Below are 19,779 nucleotides of genomic sequence, written 5' to 3' on the forward strand. Positions count from 1 at the left end.
TTGGAAGATTCAGGTTCATATTCTTCTGACAAATAAACATCGGCAAATTCGCTTTCATTGTCCTCATCAGACATAATCTCATCCCAAATGGCTTGCAGACGGCTCTGTTCTTTTTTATAATCTCCCATATTGCAATAAATGGCACGATAACAACACTTCATCAGCAACAACTAATATCAACTAAGACTACTTCTAACTAGACACAGAATACAAACGATCTGCAAATTCAGTCACCTCACTACTGTTCCAAGAACCATGAATATGCATTTGGCGCGAAATATAGCGTGTGGTAACAAACCACGCCGGCTGGAATAAACAAATTAATCCTTGGCTGGCTGGCCGGGTGGCACAACAAACGTTGTGCCACAAAGTATATTCTAAAAAAACTTATGATATATCGAAAATCAAACAAGAAACATTACTGTGACATGTTAATTAGATAAAAATGAATCTAGATACATAAAAAACAACGCCGGCTGGGGGTATATTTTTTTTTTGTACAGCCGTACGCAACGTGTTAAAGATGGCGGTATTTCAAATTGGACTGTCGTTTATATTTTTTCCATTTGAAAAATAAAATATAATAAACTACCATGTATCTATTATTTGTGATTTTTTAGAATATAAAGAGTATCTAGTAAATAATTTTTATGAAAAAATTTTGAAATATTTATTAACATGTGTAATATAACAAATATTTAAAAAGTGGCCCAAATTAGGAAACCTTACCCTATAGTGAGTCAGATCTCACAGATGTAAGACGTATTTACAATGCATTTCAAGAAATTAAGATTAAGTCAGCACAAATTATCCAAATGCTTTACTCTCTATCAGTGGCGTATCTAGAAGGCCTCTTGAAAGTATTGTCTACATACATCGAAAAGTGAATTTGTTTAAAACATGTATTTTAGAAAATTAAAGTAGGTAGATATTTTTTTTTAATAATTTGTTCATTCAAATCATTAATTGTCATATAAAGAATATACCGATTGTATGGGTCTTTTGGCCCAGCATGAATCATATATAAATCAATTCTACAATATGTAATAACAACTAAGTCAAACATTTTTTTACGGCATTAATAACTTAGGTAGGTAATAAAAAAATATTGACCTATCACCTAAAGCCGAACAAAAACATTGATACCAGTAGCAGTGACAATCTTTGATTTTCGGAAAATTTTAACCCCATTTTCGGTAATTTAATACAGTACGGCATTCAAACACATAGTTTTTGATCGTTATTTAGATTATTTTTTTTTGAGTGCCATACATATCGGCTGGTACAGGGGTGAGAAATCTATGGCGCAACCCTTGATTTTAGGTAGGTAGTACAAATTAAGTCATTTGAGCTAATATGAATTTCACTAATTTAGATTTAGTTGCATATAGTAATATCATTTTTGGACATACCGTACATTTTTCACGGTACATGTGCTTATGAGAGGATATGATCATTAAAAATTTCTGTACGGCATTGATATATTTTGTTAATATTGACATCAATTATTAACAAAAACAAAATGCCGTAAAAAACTGGTTATGGATTTAAAAGTATTGTAGTCTATTCGGTTTCTTTACGGATTCCTGTTCAAAAATGTCCCCTTTAAAAAAATCAGAAATGTGCCGAGCAACATTTTTGGGTAGAAACTGTTTAAATAATGTTTTTAAACAAATCCCACAAATAACATGCACTAAGGTCTATCAGGCGGTATCGTGGACTGAGATATCTTTTAAAGATTGTAGACGTCCTCTCTATAAAGACAAAAAAAGTTGTATAATAATACATAATGCATAATGATTGAAGCTACCAAATTTAATCTCAAATTATAAAGTATATTTTCGATAATTGAATGTGGGATGGAAAAACATTTGATATCTATAATCTTTAATTTGGTGACAATAATTTGCGAGCCTGAATTTTTTGTAGCTAACAGTTATTATTCCTTTGTTAATCTGTAGAAAATTGTTAACTGCAGTTAGAGTTAGAAAAAGGAAGAGAATATTTTTGGGATAGACTAAATCATCAACTGCAAACAAATATTCTTCCAAATTTGTATTTTCAAGCGTAGGAAAAACTATCGATTGTGTTTTGGATGGAAATTTAAGTACACATTTTGATTTGTGACAATTGCAAAAATTGCTTCATGTTTAAATTTGGTAAACGTCATGTTAAGGAAAAGCTAAAAATTATCAATTTTAAATTTTTATCATCGATAAATTTTTAAAACTGATAATCAGTAGCAGTACAAAATTATTGTTTTTATAGCCCAGTCTGGTTAAAAAAAAAATCGAAATTTTTTTCGCAGATATCTGAAGCTTTTAAGATATAGGTGGGGCTCTCTAGATAACGAATACATGAAAGAGTACTCGTATTTTTACCTTGCGTTTTGTTTTAACAATAATTTATGGTCACAATTTGATTTTTTGTCTATAATTTTTTTCCCTTATGCTTTATAATACATAAACAATATTTATATCATTTTTCTATATCAAGAATATCTTTATTTTCCCGTTTTTTAAATTAAAATTGATTATCGAATAAATTAAAATGATGAAATAATTTTCACCCCCCCCCTGAAATCTCGGAAAATCCCCTGAAATTTAATTACCTGAAAATTAACCTGAAATTTAATTTATAAAATATATAAGTATTATTACATCATTGATATAAAATAAAAAAAAGATTCTCCGTGGTGAAGGGTGAAAATTATATCATCATTATTAATACTGTGACAGACTATTCCAGCCAAATTAAAAAAAGGAGGTTTTTACGGTGAATTTCAAATAGACTCAATTTTTCCGAGGTTTCCCATATTTCCCTGCCAGTGAAAACTATGTAGTTCATATTTCGACCCAAGATTAAAAAAAAGAAGCTTCTAGCTGCAATGGAAGCCGAGATGTAAATTTTTCCCACGTGTTTCAATTTGAAGTTCCGATCTCGAAAAAAAAAAACGGAGCTGAAACAGATATCCCCTCCACTTTCCTATGTCGATCTTTTGAAAGTACCTTCGATTCGAAGGGCTGTAAGTTTCGAAAAATTATACGAATTTTATTACTGTAAGTGTTAATATAAAGTTTAGATTTTCATTCAAAATTTGTGCAAATTTTACTTCTTAATGTTTATAAACAATAGAGATATGATTTTTAAAAAAATAGTCCCTAACTTCGTTTCTATTGGTCATAGAAGGTTTTTTTTTAAATGTGAGTTTTATTACCAGTTATCCAATAGTTGTACCTGCAAGACTGTAGCTTGAAAAATATAGAAGTTATTAAATTGTTTATAACTAAAAAACATACCCCATTTTCAAGCGTTTATTTTGTAAATAATTTCGGTGAAAACGCAATATTCTTTTAACTTCTGAAATAGTTTAAGTCTTAAAGAATCCTATGAAATTTGCTAAATGTGTCTAGCATCATTAATAAAGCAAGTTCAATAGTTTAAATATTTAGCCTCAGGATAAATAAATTAAATAACTTTTAAACTATTTGACCGATAGGGGGGAAATTTCCCACAAATTTAAAAGACGGTAATTGCTCGATGTTCAAATGTATTAATAACATTTTATTTTGTTAATAAAAAAATTAATAAAATTTATAAATTAGTGCAAAAAAACTGCATTTTTGCAAATATCTCCGCAAATTATTTATCAATTTTAATTTAAAAAACGGGAAAATAAAGATATTCTTGATATAAAAAAATGATATAAATATTGTTTATGTAAAATATAAGGGAAAAAACTTATAGACAAAAAATCAAATTGTGACCAAAAATTATTGTTTAAAAAAACGCAAGGTAAAAATACTAAAAGTACTTTTTCAGCTATTCGTCATCTAGTAACCCCCACCTATGTCTTAAAAGCTTCAGATATCTGCGAAAAATTTTGCCGTGAAATCGATGATGTTTGCATAACCAGAATGGTCTATTAACAAAAATTTATTCTTGTTTATATGGATTTAATTTAAATGTTGATTATTTGGATAAATAAATATCTGTAATCACATATGTTACACTTAAGGTGAGAAAAATCATTGAGATTTAATAATTTATAAAGAGTATCTAAATTAGACTTTAAAATGCGGTGAATTTTTATCACACCTGGATGTTTGTTTAACGTGTCGGTTTTGTTTTTCTTTCCTATCAGTATGGCAAAAAATTGCATTATTTTTATAATCGACGAATTTCTTCACTAAAAATAAATGTAAATTCTTTCATACTAATACCTACCTACTAATATTATCCCAAAATCAATCACCACTAAATCAAACATTTTGTTTCTGTAGGATAGGTTGCATAAGAAAATATTTTAATAATTAATCTAACCTACATCTCTAACTTAAATACAATTTCCAAATCGTTGGGCGGAGGAAAAGAAATGGTACCTATTCTAACATCTAAAATTATAATAAATAATCCATTAGACTGTGAAGTACTAGAGAACATCAACGATTCGTAGAAAGTAACTCTAACTGAACTTTAACTTGCACTTCAACTCTAGAATTTTATGCTAATACAAAATTATCTAATAGGTATTTCCTACGCTTTAGTCTGCTAATAATCTTGAACAATGCACTATTTAAATCAGCAGCGTTTCGGAGGAAATATTAGTAAACGAATATCAAAGCTGAATAAACTTAAAAAACAGTTTACAAAATAACATAATTGTTATTTTCTATTTCTATTGTCTAATTTCTTTACGTAAAAAAAGCGTTTGATACCGTAAAACATGACGCAATGATAAAAATGCTACACAACGCTAACATTGACGAGAAATATATGAGTTACCCAGAATCTCTATTGGAATCAAAAAGCACGAGTGAGACTGAACAAATCAACTAACACAGAAGAATTTGTTATATTATTATTATTAAATAAAAACCCGAATACAAATGGCAAGACAAGCTTTTGTGAAATTCAGACCGCTCCTATGTAATCAAAACCTAAATTTCGAAATACGCTACAGAATGGTCAAGTGCTACATATGGTCCATCTTGCTTTATGGCATGGAAACGTGGACTTTGAAAAAAACATCTATTAACAAACTTGAAGCATTTGAAATATGGTCATTGAGAAGAATGATGCGCATACCTTGGGTGGATAGAGTTCGAAACGATGACGTCCTTCAGAGAGCCGGCGTGGAAAGAGAACTCTTTGAATTAATTAAAAAACACAAGATTGGTTACCTTGGGCACATATTGAGAGGAGCAAAATATGAAATACCACAGTTAATCCTACAAGGGAAGATCGAAGATAGGAGAGGAGCCGGCCGCAAACAATTATCCTGGTTAAGGAATATTAAAGAATGGACAGGAATACACAATACAGGCGAGCTGTGTCACGCCGCCAAGAACAGAATTCTAGTAATGAGATAGTCGCCTACGCACTTTGGTGTATGGCATGTTAAGAAGAAGAAGAAGAATTTGAAATTTTAAGAGGAATGCAACAGGGGTGTATTTTGTCTCCTATGCTCTTTAATCTCTATGTGGAGAACATTTTTGCCGAGGCACTGGAAGGCTCTGAGTGTGGAATAAAGGTAAACGGGTTCCCGGTAAATAACATTCGTTACGCCGACGACACCGCAATAATAACAGACAACGAACATGATATGCAGTTGATGTTAAATAAAATAAACACCGTAGGAAAAATATATGGCTTGGAGATAAATGCTGGAAAAACTAAATGCATGGCAATAAGAAATCCTTTATAAAAGATATAATATTATAAAAGAACACTTTTGGGATACATCACAGAACGTTTTTGGAACGACTAATCACAATGCTTTCTCCTAAAATAAGTATTACCCCTTAAATTTAAGCAAACGTGAAGGTTAAATTTTGACTAGGATCATAACAACAATGTGGTTTAATACTTACATTAATACTTACATACTTACATAATTTGAAGTTACATTGTTGCCGAGAATATTCTAGATGTTTAGACAGAATTTACTTCAGGGCAACATAAGAGTCCAAAACTGAGGTTGCTGGCCCTCATAAAAAGTGTCTACGAGGTAACCCGAAACAATTCTTTTATATTATTTTACCTTTAATAAGGGATTTTTTAAATAAAATTTTTCTGTATTATATTTTCTTGTGTGATCTTTCCTATTTTTTTACCAGCTCTTTTCTTTCCTAACTGAATGGCCTGTATGCAAAAATGAAATGTTTTGCGCTATTTTCCACCCCACACATTACGCACCTGTCGGCCTTTGCCCTGTTAATTTTATAGGTATAAGACCTAAAGGACCCTTGGTACGTCAAAAGTTGTATGTATGTCCAAATTTGCAGTTTATCCAGGGTTCTATGTCGAAAATGAGCTTTCTCGTCCACTTTGCTTTAGTTCTTTCTTCGGACCACTACCTCTGCCACTGTATCACATTATTTCTCTGCTTTCCCCATTAAGCTTCTTTACATTCACCTTTCTCTTATGGTACATAGTCACCATATCCTTTATCATTCAATGGATTGGTACAACTCCTGCTATCACTTGTATAGAAATTGTTGAAGTTGCCCTATATGCGCTTACCATCCTCAGTTGTGGTTTCCTTTACATTCTTCTCATCATCAACAGGTACTTATTTTTCTTTAATACTTCTTCCCAGACTGGGATTATGTAGAACTGTAGAGTGTACTATTTCTAAATACATCTTGTATTTATAACATTCTCATTGTTGTGAACAGAAAAATTGTCCTACAGGACAAAAAGAACAGTTTGAAATTTAACAAATTCCAAAACCAATACATATGAACAAAAATGAATAGCGTCAAAGGAGAACAGCAACAAGGAAATCAACAAGCAAAAGGAAAACGAAAAAAAAAAGATAAGCTGGAGAGGCAAATATAAACAAAAGAAAAACTACAATTGGCACTGGTAAAGAAACTTGTTGCCTTTTTTTGAGGAAAAAACTACGAGAAGGGACGGATACATGAAGTTTGTGTTAATATAATTGATGTTAACTATTATACTGCAATAACTGTTAAAATTAAGTGTTTTAAAATGTACATTAAGAATTATTATTAAAATTTTAGTTTATGTCTAGCGTTTTTTCTCACATTGACCAAATTTTATAATAAAAACCAGTAAAACCAAATTACACGACAAACAAAACCAATTTGCACTGCAAATCCAAATTACATTATACAGTTTTTTTTTAAATATATTTTTTAAGTAATTATAACTATTTCTCCATTCTGGGTGTATTATTAATTAGAACAGAGAATTACAAGATGCAAAAAACGTCCAATGTCATAATTTCTTATGAAGGGGTAAAAAAGTAGATTATTTTTTGGGTTTTTTTACTTTTGTATTTGATAGTATACCTTTTTAGGACTATATGGTTTCAATTTCAGAGTGATTGGAACAAAAGTTATGAAGTTATAGACATTTAGTAGTGAGTAAGTTAACCCTATGTTAGGCGCGTGGGCTACATATGTAGCCCTGCTCATTTTAAATTGTTGCCGCTGGTCAATATTTGGGTGCATTGTTGCTGCGTTGTATAGCTGCTTGTTAAGCATCGATAATCAATACTTGTTGAGAGTTTATTAGATATGTACATTCGTTTCAAAGATATTAGTGAATTTTAACGCCTAATCTCTAAGCATTTTTTATGTTAGGTGATTTCTGGATTACCATAAAATTTGTTTTTTTTTTACAGAAAATTGAATAAATAGCATTGGCTCCTAATTGAATTCAGATCTAAGATTCCCTTCGGAACTTCGTCTGCGCACCTGTGTTCTGTTAGGAATTACAGATGTGGCAATACCCTCAGACAAGTCAAAATACAGAAAGACGATGTATATTTTGTGATCGAAAACGCAATAGATTAACTCGAAAGCAATGTGAAAAGTATAAAATATGCCTGCAAAAAACATTTGAGGGAGATCTGTGTAGAGAGCATGCAGCAAATTTAGGCTATTTTCCAATAAAAGTTTTGAACGTAAAATGAATCTTTGTGCTTTGATTGTATCCTAAGATTACTATCTAATGAATATTGCATTTATTGTTCTTATAAACGTTTTTTTATACAGAAAATAAGATTTTTATGCAATTTGTGTACCTTGGTGCACAATTTTATGGATAAATGAATTAGAATATATTATTTAAATTTTTAGAAGTTTTCACTGTTTATTTTATATTATTTTCATATTATCGCCTAACTCCAATATAAATCTAATAATTTAAATTTTTTTTATTTAAGTTGAGATAAATTTTATTAATCAATTAAAATTCATAAAAAAATTGGGCTACCATTAACGTAGGGTTAAGTGCGTGAGGTGAGTTAGTGAGATAAGTGAGAGAGGTAAGTGATTGAGGTGAGTGATTGAGGTGAGTGAGCACTCACACAGAAATTGGAATAAGTACAGTGTCAAATTCTCATAATGGTGCACTCGCGGCAGATAACAATCGAATAACCAGAGTGGATAAAATGGCTGCAAATGCAAATAAAATAGGAAGAGTTCGTTGAAATCAGAAACAAAAAGATGCTCTAAATATTTTAGCAGGAAGCACGTCGCCATATGGTCTGAAACAGACGATACTGTGTGCATATAAAAAAATAAGCTTTTTGTTGAAACGCGTTTTTCACTCAATAATTTTTTTCAAGTCGGTGTGCACTATATCTTAAAAACTGCTTAATCTTTCCACTTCTTTTATATAGGGTGTCCCCGAAAATAGTGCCTTCCTTAAATGTATAGGTAGAAGGCATCATTTAGAGTAAGGAAGTCCTATAAAATTTTTTCTAAAGTCAACCGTTTGACCAAAAAACAAAAATACATTTTTGTATGCAAAAAAGATCTATCAACTACATGCAGTACGAAAATCTAAACGTAGGCAGTCACAACTTCACTCAACAGTTTTTTGGAACAACACCGCGAAAATGTTTTTGATTTGTGAGTTGTGTAACAGTAGAGGAGGTCCAAACGGCAATCCACATACAAAAAAGCCATAAAGCACCGGGAATAGATAAAATACCGGCAGAACTACTCAAGCAAGGAGGAAGGAATTTGACACAACAGATGTACCAGCTAATACGAGAGATATGGAAAGAAAAAGAAATTCCCCAACAATGAAAGAAAAGTATAATCTGCCCTATTCATAAAAAAGGAGACAAACTGTTGTTTCAGAATTATAGAGGCATCTCTTTACTTTGTTCGGGATACAAAATACTCACAAACATCATTAATCGAAGACTCCAACCTCTCACGGTAAAAATTATCGGGGAATATCAAGCAGGGTGTAGGCAAAATAGATCTACTATTGACCAACTATTTACAGTTAAACAAATACTAGCCAAAGCATGGGAATATGACATGGATGTTTACAATCTCTTTGTAGATTTTAAACAAGCCTATGATTCAATAGATAGAACAATTCTACCTAATATATTGGAAGAATTTGGCATACCATCAAAATTAATACGACTAGTACAAATGACAATGACAGAAACAGAAGCACAGGTATGTATTCAGGGACAGATCACCGATGCATTTACGATAACGCAAGTACTGAAACAAGGCGACGGACTAGCTCCAACGCTTTTTAATCTTGTTCTTGAATATGTAATTAGACGGTTGACGGTGAGCGGAAATAACATACTTACAAACAAGTCTACTTAACTAGCAGCATACGCAGATGATATAAACATAATGAGCAGAACAGTGAATGCAGCGGAAGAAACGTACGTTGAGTTGAAACAGAGTGCAGAAGCAGTAGGGCTAGCAATAAATACAAATAAAACAAAACTACTCATACAAACCAGATCAAATAGACCGGTGCAACAACACTTTATTGACGATATAGATAATGTAAATATATTCACATACCTAGGAATGGATCTGGTCGCAAGCAATGAAGAAGAAACGGAAATAAATAAAAGGCTTATGCTGGCAAATAAAGCCTATTTCGCGATGGGCCACATATTCAAATCGCGAGACGTACACCGGAAAACAAAACTCCGGGTCTATAAAACAATAATCAGGCCTATAGTAAGTTATGATTGTAAAACATGGGTGGTGACACAGAAATCTGCCAATGCATTAGATGTGTTTGAAAGAAAAATATTACGTAGGATCCTGGGCCCAATAAGTGAAATCAACAACTGGCGAATTAGGTATAATAGAGAAATATACGAGCAATATTGCGAACCAACTCTAGCATAACACACTGAACTGCAGAGATTACGGTGGGCAGGGCACGTGGTCCGCATGCATGAGAATAGAATCCCCAGAAAATTATTAAATGCAAGAATGCAGGGAAAAAGACCTGTTGGAAGACCTAAAAAGAGATGGGAAGACGAAGTCGACGAGGATGCCAGGAACTGCCTGGGAACGCGTTCATGGAAAAGAACAGCGGTAAATCGAGATGATTGGAGAAGCCTGTTGAAGGAGGCCAAGGCCCGATTAGGGCTGTAGTGCCATTGGATGTATGGATGGTTGTGTAACAGTAATTAAGCTGCCAAATTTATGTTGGAAATTTATGTATATTGGAATGTCAAAAAACGTGGTTCATAGAACATTTAGAGAACAACTTCTACATTCATACCACTATCAAAGAGTACAAGATTTACAACAAGGTGACGTAGATAGTTTCAAGATGCACTCGTCAGAGAAAACAAAACTCGTTCACAAGTAAACAAATTACTGATAGTCCGAACATAGTATATAAAAATTAATTAGAATTATTAAACGTTGTCTGTTGTCTTTAATTTCTACTGTAAACTATGTAATTCAGATAAAGCCCTCGGCATTCAACACCTTTAAAGCTTAGTAAATACATAATACTAGTTCAGTTAAAAGATAAACTGTCTTTTATTTTTCTTAGTTGTATTAATTACTTTTTATGAATTAAACCATAGTACTTAATTACTTAAGTAAAAATAATAATTTATTTAAAACTTCGAACTTTAATCCAAAACCTTAGTTAAATCAGATAATAGCAAACACCACATTATTTAAGCAAGAAATGATTATTTTGCAGATACTACCTACATTTCCTCAGATGTCAACAACCTTGAATAGTGAATAAACAAGGGTTGGTATGCTTTTTTTTGTAATGGTATAGACATTAGTCATTCAGCCAGTTGCAATAGATTCTCCAATCAGACAAATACACAAGCCTATTCCTAATAAAAAACGGATAATTAATAGAAGAATATACGACAAGGAAACTTACAGGGTCACTTGCTTCTCGTCGAGGGGCCCATCAAGACATTCTTAGTAGCCAAACAAAACTGGACCACGGATAAGGTGTTATAACATTTAGGGTAAACAAAGGATATAAATCTAAATTTCCACACGATCATGAAAAATTCCATGCTCGCGTACAAATTCTATAGAACAGTGCATGTGTCTGACAAGAAATCTATGAGTTGGTGTTTGGGAAAGTATGTGGTATTTATTTTCATGTTTTACATTTAATATTTTTCTTTTGCTGAACTATAATGTGATGTAATTCAATGTTGTATTCTAACGACTTTGTTAAAATATATTGCATCCTGTTATTTCTTAAAATCATATTGTTAAACTGGCTATCACATTCATTATGTTTTAAGTACGGAGAATTTGACTTCTTTTGTTATTTTTGTGTCGCCAATACACACAAGAGTAAAGTATCGTATTACCGTGACAATTAACTTAAATTATCGCCACTTAAAATCGCAATACAATAGAGTGATTTATTGGTATACCCTCTTGGTATACGGACCACCACGTAACAGTTAGAGGGTTCTTTTTGACCATCTTAAGTCTCGAGGCGACACTTCGATTTCAACACCAAAACAGCGAACAGTAACACAGGGCGTCTTTGCCTCTGTGCCTCGGCTGGCGTCGTGACGCACTGCGACCAATTCTTGTGCCTGCTATGAATACATCAATATTTCAAAAGGTGAGTCTATATTCTTTGTACAGACAACAGTATTGGTTAAGACCAGTTAATTTCGTAGTTTATTCACAGTTGTATTCGTTATTTGTCACTAATTTATTTACAGTCAAAATATTGCATTTTTTCTTCATTATTATCTCTAAATTCATTTAACCAGCGACTCCAAAGTCACAAACGAGTTTTTATTTAGAAACGCGTTCACTACGTCTGACCTTGACAGATTATTTATTCTTCGAAAGATAAAAATTTAGGTATATGGAAAACAATGTATTTTTTTTTGGAAACGGTTAAGTTTAGAAAAAAGTGTTAAAGTGTTAAAATGTTTCAAATTGTGCATTTTATTGTTATACATATTTAATTTTACAACATTAAACAAATCCAACTCTAACAAAATTTTTTTGAAAATTCAAAAAATTCGTCTTTTTTACTTCTAAAATTTGAAAAAACGATGAAATGAACAATTTTTTTTTGTTTTCTGTCCACAGATAATCCAGTTATTACTTACAATGAACAGCGCAGAGTAACTTTTAATAATTTTTAATATTTTTGTAGAAATATTTCAGATAATACTCTTGAAATGTTGTACTATAATGTACTTATGTTATAAATAAAGTTATATTAAATTAAAAAAATCTTAAAAATTTGTTTAAAATATTGAAAATTAATCCTACCCCCCTTAATGAGTCCAAAAACATGGACCTTCCCCTATGTAAATATTTATTTAATTTAAAATAAATATTTTCGTTTAAATTATAGTAAACTATTGCATTATGATAAAACCGCCACCACAAGTCACTTCAAGAAACTATGTTTTTTAAAATACATTTTGCAACACCCCATAAGGCTACTACCCTTTACGAATTTCCAGAGTACGTCCTTGCACTAAACAGCATCCTAACCAGTACTACCTATTATGAAAAAAATCGTTATATCGAAAGTAGTTGAACTGGTGGTGCCATAAGATGGGCGACGTCGACTTTTTCGAGAAGGTCAAGGGGGCTTATTATGAAATGTTATCACGAGAATCTGGAGCAAATGGTGTATATAAAAAGAGCCACGATTCATTTAACGAGTATAGTTGCAAAAACACTTACGCCAATCACTCAAATCAACAAAAATGGCATTCAAGGTATGAACTTTGTTCAGATTTTCTTTTAAATTTTGAAATTTTTTTAATTCAAATTTTTAATTATACCATGCGATTTTATAGTTAATGTTTGTTTAAAATGTTGTTATTTTGGAATAATAATTTTTAAATTTTTATCAAAATCATATTTTTATTCAAGCCAAAACTTTTAAATTTAGTTTTGCAAACTTTTATTTGCCAGTTTCAACTTTATTTTTATTAGTATGTGGCCTATTCTTTTTGTCAAGATCTGTCCATTTTAAGTATAATCTGTTGCAATACTGCAGCAGCATGTATTACTATTAGTGGAAACTATAACGATATTTTTTTAAAAATGTTCTGTAGGTTTATTTTCTTTATCTGATGCAATATTTTTGTTGAGATATCCCATTTTTCTTTTATTTAGTAACAGCAAATCTTAACCATTCTAGTTTTTGTTATGTTCGTTACTGTGTAGCTATTTAAATTTGTATATATGGTTCATCATCATCACCCAGCCCTTTGTGTCCACTGCTGTACATGGGCGTCCTTCATTTTTGTCCATGTGCTCTATCTTGAGCGTTAGAGAAGGTCGCAGGATAGTTTTATACAGCCTTATTTTTGTATTTCTGGATACCTCTTTCGATTTTATTCTTCTTTGCAAATTGTTTGCACACCTGTTTCTTTTTGCTATTCGTAGATCTATTTCCTTTTCTTTTTCGCATTTATTTTTCACAAGAACTCCCAGATACATGTAATCGTCTACCTCTTCAATATCCAGAATTTATTTCCCTTATGCAATTTCCATGTTTAGTTTTCTGCTTTTCTTTTGCTTATTCTTCACCTTCATGTGTTTTGTTTAATTTATATTTATCTTTAGTCCCATATTTCCTGCGACCCCTAGAAGATTTTTAGCTATTTTTTCTAATTCTTTTCTACTCCTAGCCAAAAGTACATCATCAGCATAGGCTAGACTTTGGTGACTCTTATTAAATATTGTTTACACTCTATTCATATTGCTGTTTTTTATTATATTCTCCAAGCCCAAATTAAATAGCGAGGTGGATAGAGGATCCCCTTGTCTTACACCTTTCTGAACTCTAAGGTATTGTCTCTTCTTTCCATTAATCTTAACTGCGCTTGTAGTGTTCTTAATCGTCATATGTACCAGTCTGATTATCTTAGAGGGAATTTTGAACTGCTGTAGTGCCTTCATCAGTTTTGATCTGCCTACATTGTCATAAGCACCCTTAAAATCCACAAAGAGACGGTAGATAAGAAAGTAGAGAAGGTAGATCGACATTAGTTACTTAAAAATTGTTAGATACAAAAGCTTGGAAATAAATTTTTCTTTCTAACTAATCTATTTGTGTTTCTAAATTAGATTTTAAGTAGTTTTTTGTTGTTGTTCTATTTAAGTTTTTTAATTAGTTTATATGTCGTTCTTTTATTCTTTTAATATGTCTATTCTACTAGTAATTTGACTTACCTCTATCTTAAAACTTTCGGGAATTTGAGATAAACTATTTATGATTTCTACCTCTACTTTTTTACGCATCTCTGTCTTTTTTTCTACTTTTCTACTCCTCTCCTGTTTCTTTTCCTCTTATTTTTTACCATTTTGTTTCTTTTTTTACATATGCTTCTTTTCCTCTTCTTTCTCTTTCTCTTTCATTTCAAAATAGTTCGAAAAAATTAATCTCATGGAATTACATTTAAAAATCTTATGAAATAGTTGTAACAATATTTATATATTTAATTATTTATATTTTATTATTGATATATATTTTATTTTTCAGTTTATCGCCTTCGCCACTCTCCTAGCCGCTGCTCAGGCCGGTCTCCTCCCAGCAGCCCCAGTTGCCTACGCAGCGGCCCCTGTTGCCTATGCTGGTCACTTAGCAAAGACTGTTGTTGCTCCTGTAGCGAAAACAGTGGATGACTACGACCCACACCCACAATACAATTTCGCCTACGACATTCAAGACAGTCTAACCGGAGACAATAAAAACCAGCACGAAGTTCGTGATGGAGACGTTGTGCAAGGTAGCTACTCTTTGGTTGACTCCGACGGCTTCAGACGCACTGTTGACTACACTGCCGATCCACTTAACGGATTCAACGCTGTTGTCCATAGAGAACCTCTTGTACAAAAATCGATCGTTGCCAAAGCTGTCGCACCTGTAGCGTATGCCGCCCCAGTTGCTAAATTCGCAGCTCCAGTTGCCTATGCTGCTCCTGTAGCTAAATTTGCCGCACCTCTTGCTCAATACTACCACTGAATATATTTTTAAAAACCGACTGTGTACATATAGGTATTTATTTTTAATAAATTATCAATAAAAGGAGTTTTGTTTTTTATTTTAAAATTCAGAATACTTGGGACACTTTTAATCAACAATAATATATATTTATATATATATAATTTGAATTTTGTTGACTACTATTTGAAAATGAGTTTCGCTGGTTTGTGCTTACCATTGTTTTTAATTTTTAAATCATAATGTTCTTTTGTCTTTTCCTACTATTATGTCTTGCATCACTAGATACAACAAGTTGTTTTTTATGCTTTAATATGTATAAAATTTACGTTTATATTCTAGTTATATTAATTTTTTTATGATTGACGTTTTTAAATTTCAATCAGCACAGTTCCTTGAACTCAATTATACCTAACATTTATACGTATAAAGGTTTTGTACAAAGAATCCTTTCTTTCTTTCTCTCTCTCTCTTTCTTCTAAATAGAGAGGTCAATGTCGAGCTCAAATCAAGCTTTGCCTCCTCCAAACTTGCCACCGTATCTTGCCAGTCCTCCCACCTTTTCCGTTACTTTTATTTTGGTCTTGCACCCTGCCTTTTACTATCTAGGGCCCGTTTCGGCAATATTTCTGCCTCCATGCTCACTATATGACTAGCCCATCAAAGTTTCAGAATTTTAACAAATTCTGAGATCTGTACGTGGAGAAATTATGTATATTTTCAACTCCGAGATATGTGAAAATTTCAACTGCATCTATCATCCTCTAATTCAACCATGCGACTATCTTCCCTAGCTTGTGCTTGTGTTTCTTGTCTTTAGAATATTTATTTGTAGGCCTGCTTTTAATTGTGAATATATTTTTGCCGCCTCTTCCGTTCTGCGATACATAACGGTGATGTCATCGGCATAGGTAACAATCTGTATTGATTTATTTGTTAGAAGATTATATTTTTCTATATTCAATTATTAAAGTTGATTATAAATTCTTCATTTACATTAGTGTTTTGATATCATGTCCCGGTAAGATGTCTTGTACTTTCTCTAGCTGTTCGTAGAACTTTTCTTTTATTTCCATGTTACATATATCTGTTGGACACTGCATATTATTGATATAGAGGTTAAAGAATTTTGTTTTTACTTTTAGTTGACATATTCTTTTATTCCCTGCTTTAAAATCTAATACGATGTGTTTTATCTTATTGTAAACTTTAAAGGCTACTCAAAGCTTTTCGTTTCCGCTATCTTTTCCACTATATAATATTCTATTAGTCTCTGTCTCTTATTATACAAGGAAAAAAAAGAGGACCGGGGAGATAATGCACGTCCTGGTTGAAAAGTTAAAAGCAGTGTAGTGAAAAAACAACAATAGAACTCTTGAGAACTGCTGCAGACAAAGTAAAATGGGACGTGATGATCGCCAGTGCCCTTAAAGGATAAGAGATATGACGGAAAAGAAGGATCTTTGTGTCTTTTATTCGATATCCTAGCCATTAAGTTTCTTGTATTGCTGCCAGTTGTATTTTGTATATTAGAAGTTTTTGAGCTGGTTAAGTAGCTATGCCTACTATGTTCCTTTACTTAAGTCGTCGTCGACAAGACCGATCTATCTAAGGCTCATTTAAACGTTTGGTGGTTTTGTACTTTTACGGTAACGGGTACTACCGGCCCATTGCCTAGCTCCCAACCTGGAGGACTATAATTTTTTGTCAGGATTAATTCGCTTAGTCGATATGTTTCCAGTTTTTTCATCCCCTGCTTAGATTGCTACATGATGCACACCCATAGGAAGCCACGTACATAGTGGATACACGGCAAAAGTCTTAGTGAACGTAAGAGTAGGATTTGTTGCAGAAGCTGAGTTCTATTTCTTGAATCCTCGAATCTTTCATCCGAAAAAGTGGACATTATTCTGAGTTTTATTTCAGAACGAGTATCGGCAACCCATACTGCCTCCAAGATCTTTTACCAACCTCACACAACAAAAGATCCTTTAGCTTTTTTTGTTTTAACATATTTTTTTAATTTATAGATTTGTGGCGTAATATTAAAAAGAGACAAAAGTCCTTTAACTTATTTAAAAATTTAACGACACATTTATATCTGCTACAAAACAAGCTGGTAAAAGAAATAGAAAGACCATGCAACATATAAGAAATATTAGCAAGATTTAAAGGTCGAAAACCAGAAAAAATTAAATGTCTGACACCATTGGATTTAAATAGGTAGTAGAACAAATTAAATTATAAACATAATTTTCTATGTGAAATATGTGTAATTTTCTATGAAAAAAATAAACTTTTATTTCCTAATTTACTAAAATATATTTAATTTTAAATTTTTATTATAATGTGTCTTAATATTAAGCAGTAATGTCTTCTAACAAATTCTAATATTAACTGACAAAAGTGAATAAACTTAGCAAATAGGCACACATTACCTGAGATGCCTGAATGTTTTAGCCTACCTTTTACATCAAAGTGACTCGTTTAGCAACTTAGATAGAGAATAATATCTGCTAACCCCTAACGAGACCGGCGTTAACGTTTCAACCCTTGAAATGAGTCAAACTAAAACGAATTTCATGTAATCCGGCACCATGAACTCGCACATGGAAAAGTGCCTACTTCACAAACGTCGCGTCAGGAGCAATTTGAGGCCACGTTTCTTTTGTTTAAGAGATAACGTAATTTAAGAAGTCGTAGTAAAACTTTACAATATCACACTATACATATATATTCTTATATACCAAGTTATTTAATTTTCGTCTAAAAAGATTAAAATAACAGGATAATTTATCTTATATTACAAAAACTAGAGATGAATTAGAGTGAAACATACACGCAGTCCATTTTAAAGAATTAGAAAATTTTCGGATTAAGATTAAGAATCCAGATTTAAAATGACAAACTAATTTATAACTAATTATAAGTTTTGAGGCTATTTAAAATGGGTATCAGTCAGATTATAACCGAAGTTTGTAGCCTACCAAGTTGGACGGTGGATGACCGTACTTGATGGAAATGGTAAATGCTCTGATAAATGGTAACATGGTTACACACATAACGACACTAAAGTCCAGGCTTCAGTCTGATAGAGATCTCTTAGTCGGTGTTTGTCAGAGCCAGACTACAAGTGGTTTACGAGTGAAACAAATAAAAGTACAAGAAAGAGAAAACATTTTGGCCACCATCCTATTTTTGAAAGGAACAGGGAAACTTAGTAACTGAGAGAACGGAAAGGAAATAAGGTAAAAATGGTAACTAGGATTATACTAGAACATATCTTAAGGAAAACGTATTAAATTGATGAATTTGGATTCACCCGGTATGCGCGGAAGTACGTTCCAAATGAAGTCCTTACGAACAGTATTATTTCAAACAGGCAAATGGTAGTGTTATGGTGATAAAGTTTGACTTAGGATTACCCGAGATAAGGCAGGCAGAGGTACTTACAGAATAAAAAAGACTTTTATTTGTGGTCAGATACATCTAACGAGGGTATTTCCACACAATCATCGCGTGTCGCAGCAGGTTAAGATAAAGGTTAATATTGCAGATCGATGCCAGGAACAGTACGATTTCTTCTTAGGGTGCCTGTCCGTTCCGAACGTTGGCGATCATTCTGGCTATGATGACTTTGTTGGTTGCTATACGAAATAGCTGTGTTGAGGTCTTTCTGTACCATGCTCTCAGGTTAGCAAGTCAGGATATTCTTCTTCGTCCTGGGGACCTTTTTCCTTCAATTTTACCTTGTAAAATGCATTCAAGTAGCTCGTATCTGCCTTGATTTCTCATTATATGTCCAAAGTACTGCAGCTTACGGCTCTTCACGATGTTGACCAAATCCGCAGTTGTGTTCATCCTCAGCAGTACTTCTTTATTGGTAACTTTGTCTGTCCATAGTATCTTCAGGATCCTTCTGTATGACCATAGCTCAAAAGCCTGAAGTTTTGATAGAGTTTCCGCCTTCAATGTCCACGTTTCTACTCCGTACAGAAGCACTGAGTACACATAACATTTAAGGAGCCTTATTTTTGTTTCTAGGGTGAGGTCATGGCTCTTGAACACAGAACTCATAGTCAAGAATTCACTTTTTGCCTTTCCAATAAGATCAGATAGCAAACAGTACGATCCAGATAGCAAATTTCAGCAATGAAAACGACAGGACATTGTGGTAACAGAACAACGGCAAGACGTTGTGGTAAACGAACCACAGCAAGACTTTGTGATAACAGAACAAGAAGGCAAATAGAAACAATAATAAAAATTAGTGGGACAGTTAGAAGATACATGGACAGATGGATAATATAAATAAATAATTTTACCGGCCTGGTCGAACTAGCTTGTTCTAGAGCTTCTATAGCAGTGAAGTAATATCGAGCTATTTTGTTATGGCTTAAATTTTTGTTTAAAGAACGGGAGTTTCAGTGTTCGCGCAAGGTTGGTCCTTATTATAAGTTAGGACAGAGAACCGTTTCGACCCACAGTGGCTTTTTTTGAAAACGATGCATTTTGCGAGAGAAATCACAGCGATAC

At 32.6% G+C, this 19,779-nt stretch overlaps 2 protein-coding genes across 10 annotated transcripts in view; one reads left to right on the top strand and one right to left on the bottom strand.

Moving 5' to 3' along the window:
• Positions 1–19,779, bottom strand: part of dlg1 (MAGUK family member discs large 1) — a 1,569,679-nt gene that overhangs the window by 1,222,378 nt on the left and 327,522 nt on the right. The window lies entirely within an intron of this gene.
• On the top strand, positions 12,947–15,328 carry LOC140435134 (larval cuticle protein A2B-like). Its single transcript, XM_072523854.1, has 2 exons — positions 12,947–13,006; positions 14,782–15,328. The coding sequence occupies exons 1-2, from the start codon at positions 12,995–12,997 to the stop codon at positions 15,262–15,264; spliced, it is 495 nt and encodes a 164-aa protein (XP_072379955.1). The 5' UTR covers positions 12,947–12,994; the 3' UTR covers positions 15,265–15,328.

The sequence above is a fragment of the Diabrotica undecimpunctata genome, chromosome 2 (genome assembly GCF_040954645.1).
Source record: "Diabrotica undecimpunctata isolate CICGRU chromosome 2, icDiaUnde3, whole genome shotgun sequence".
Classification (NCBI taxonomy): Eukaryota; Metazoa; Arthropoda; class Insecta; order Coleoptera; family Chrysomelidae; genus Diabrotica; species Diabrotica undecimpunctata.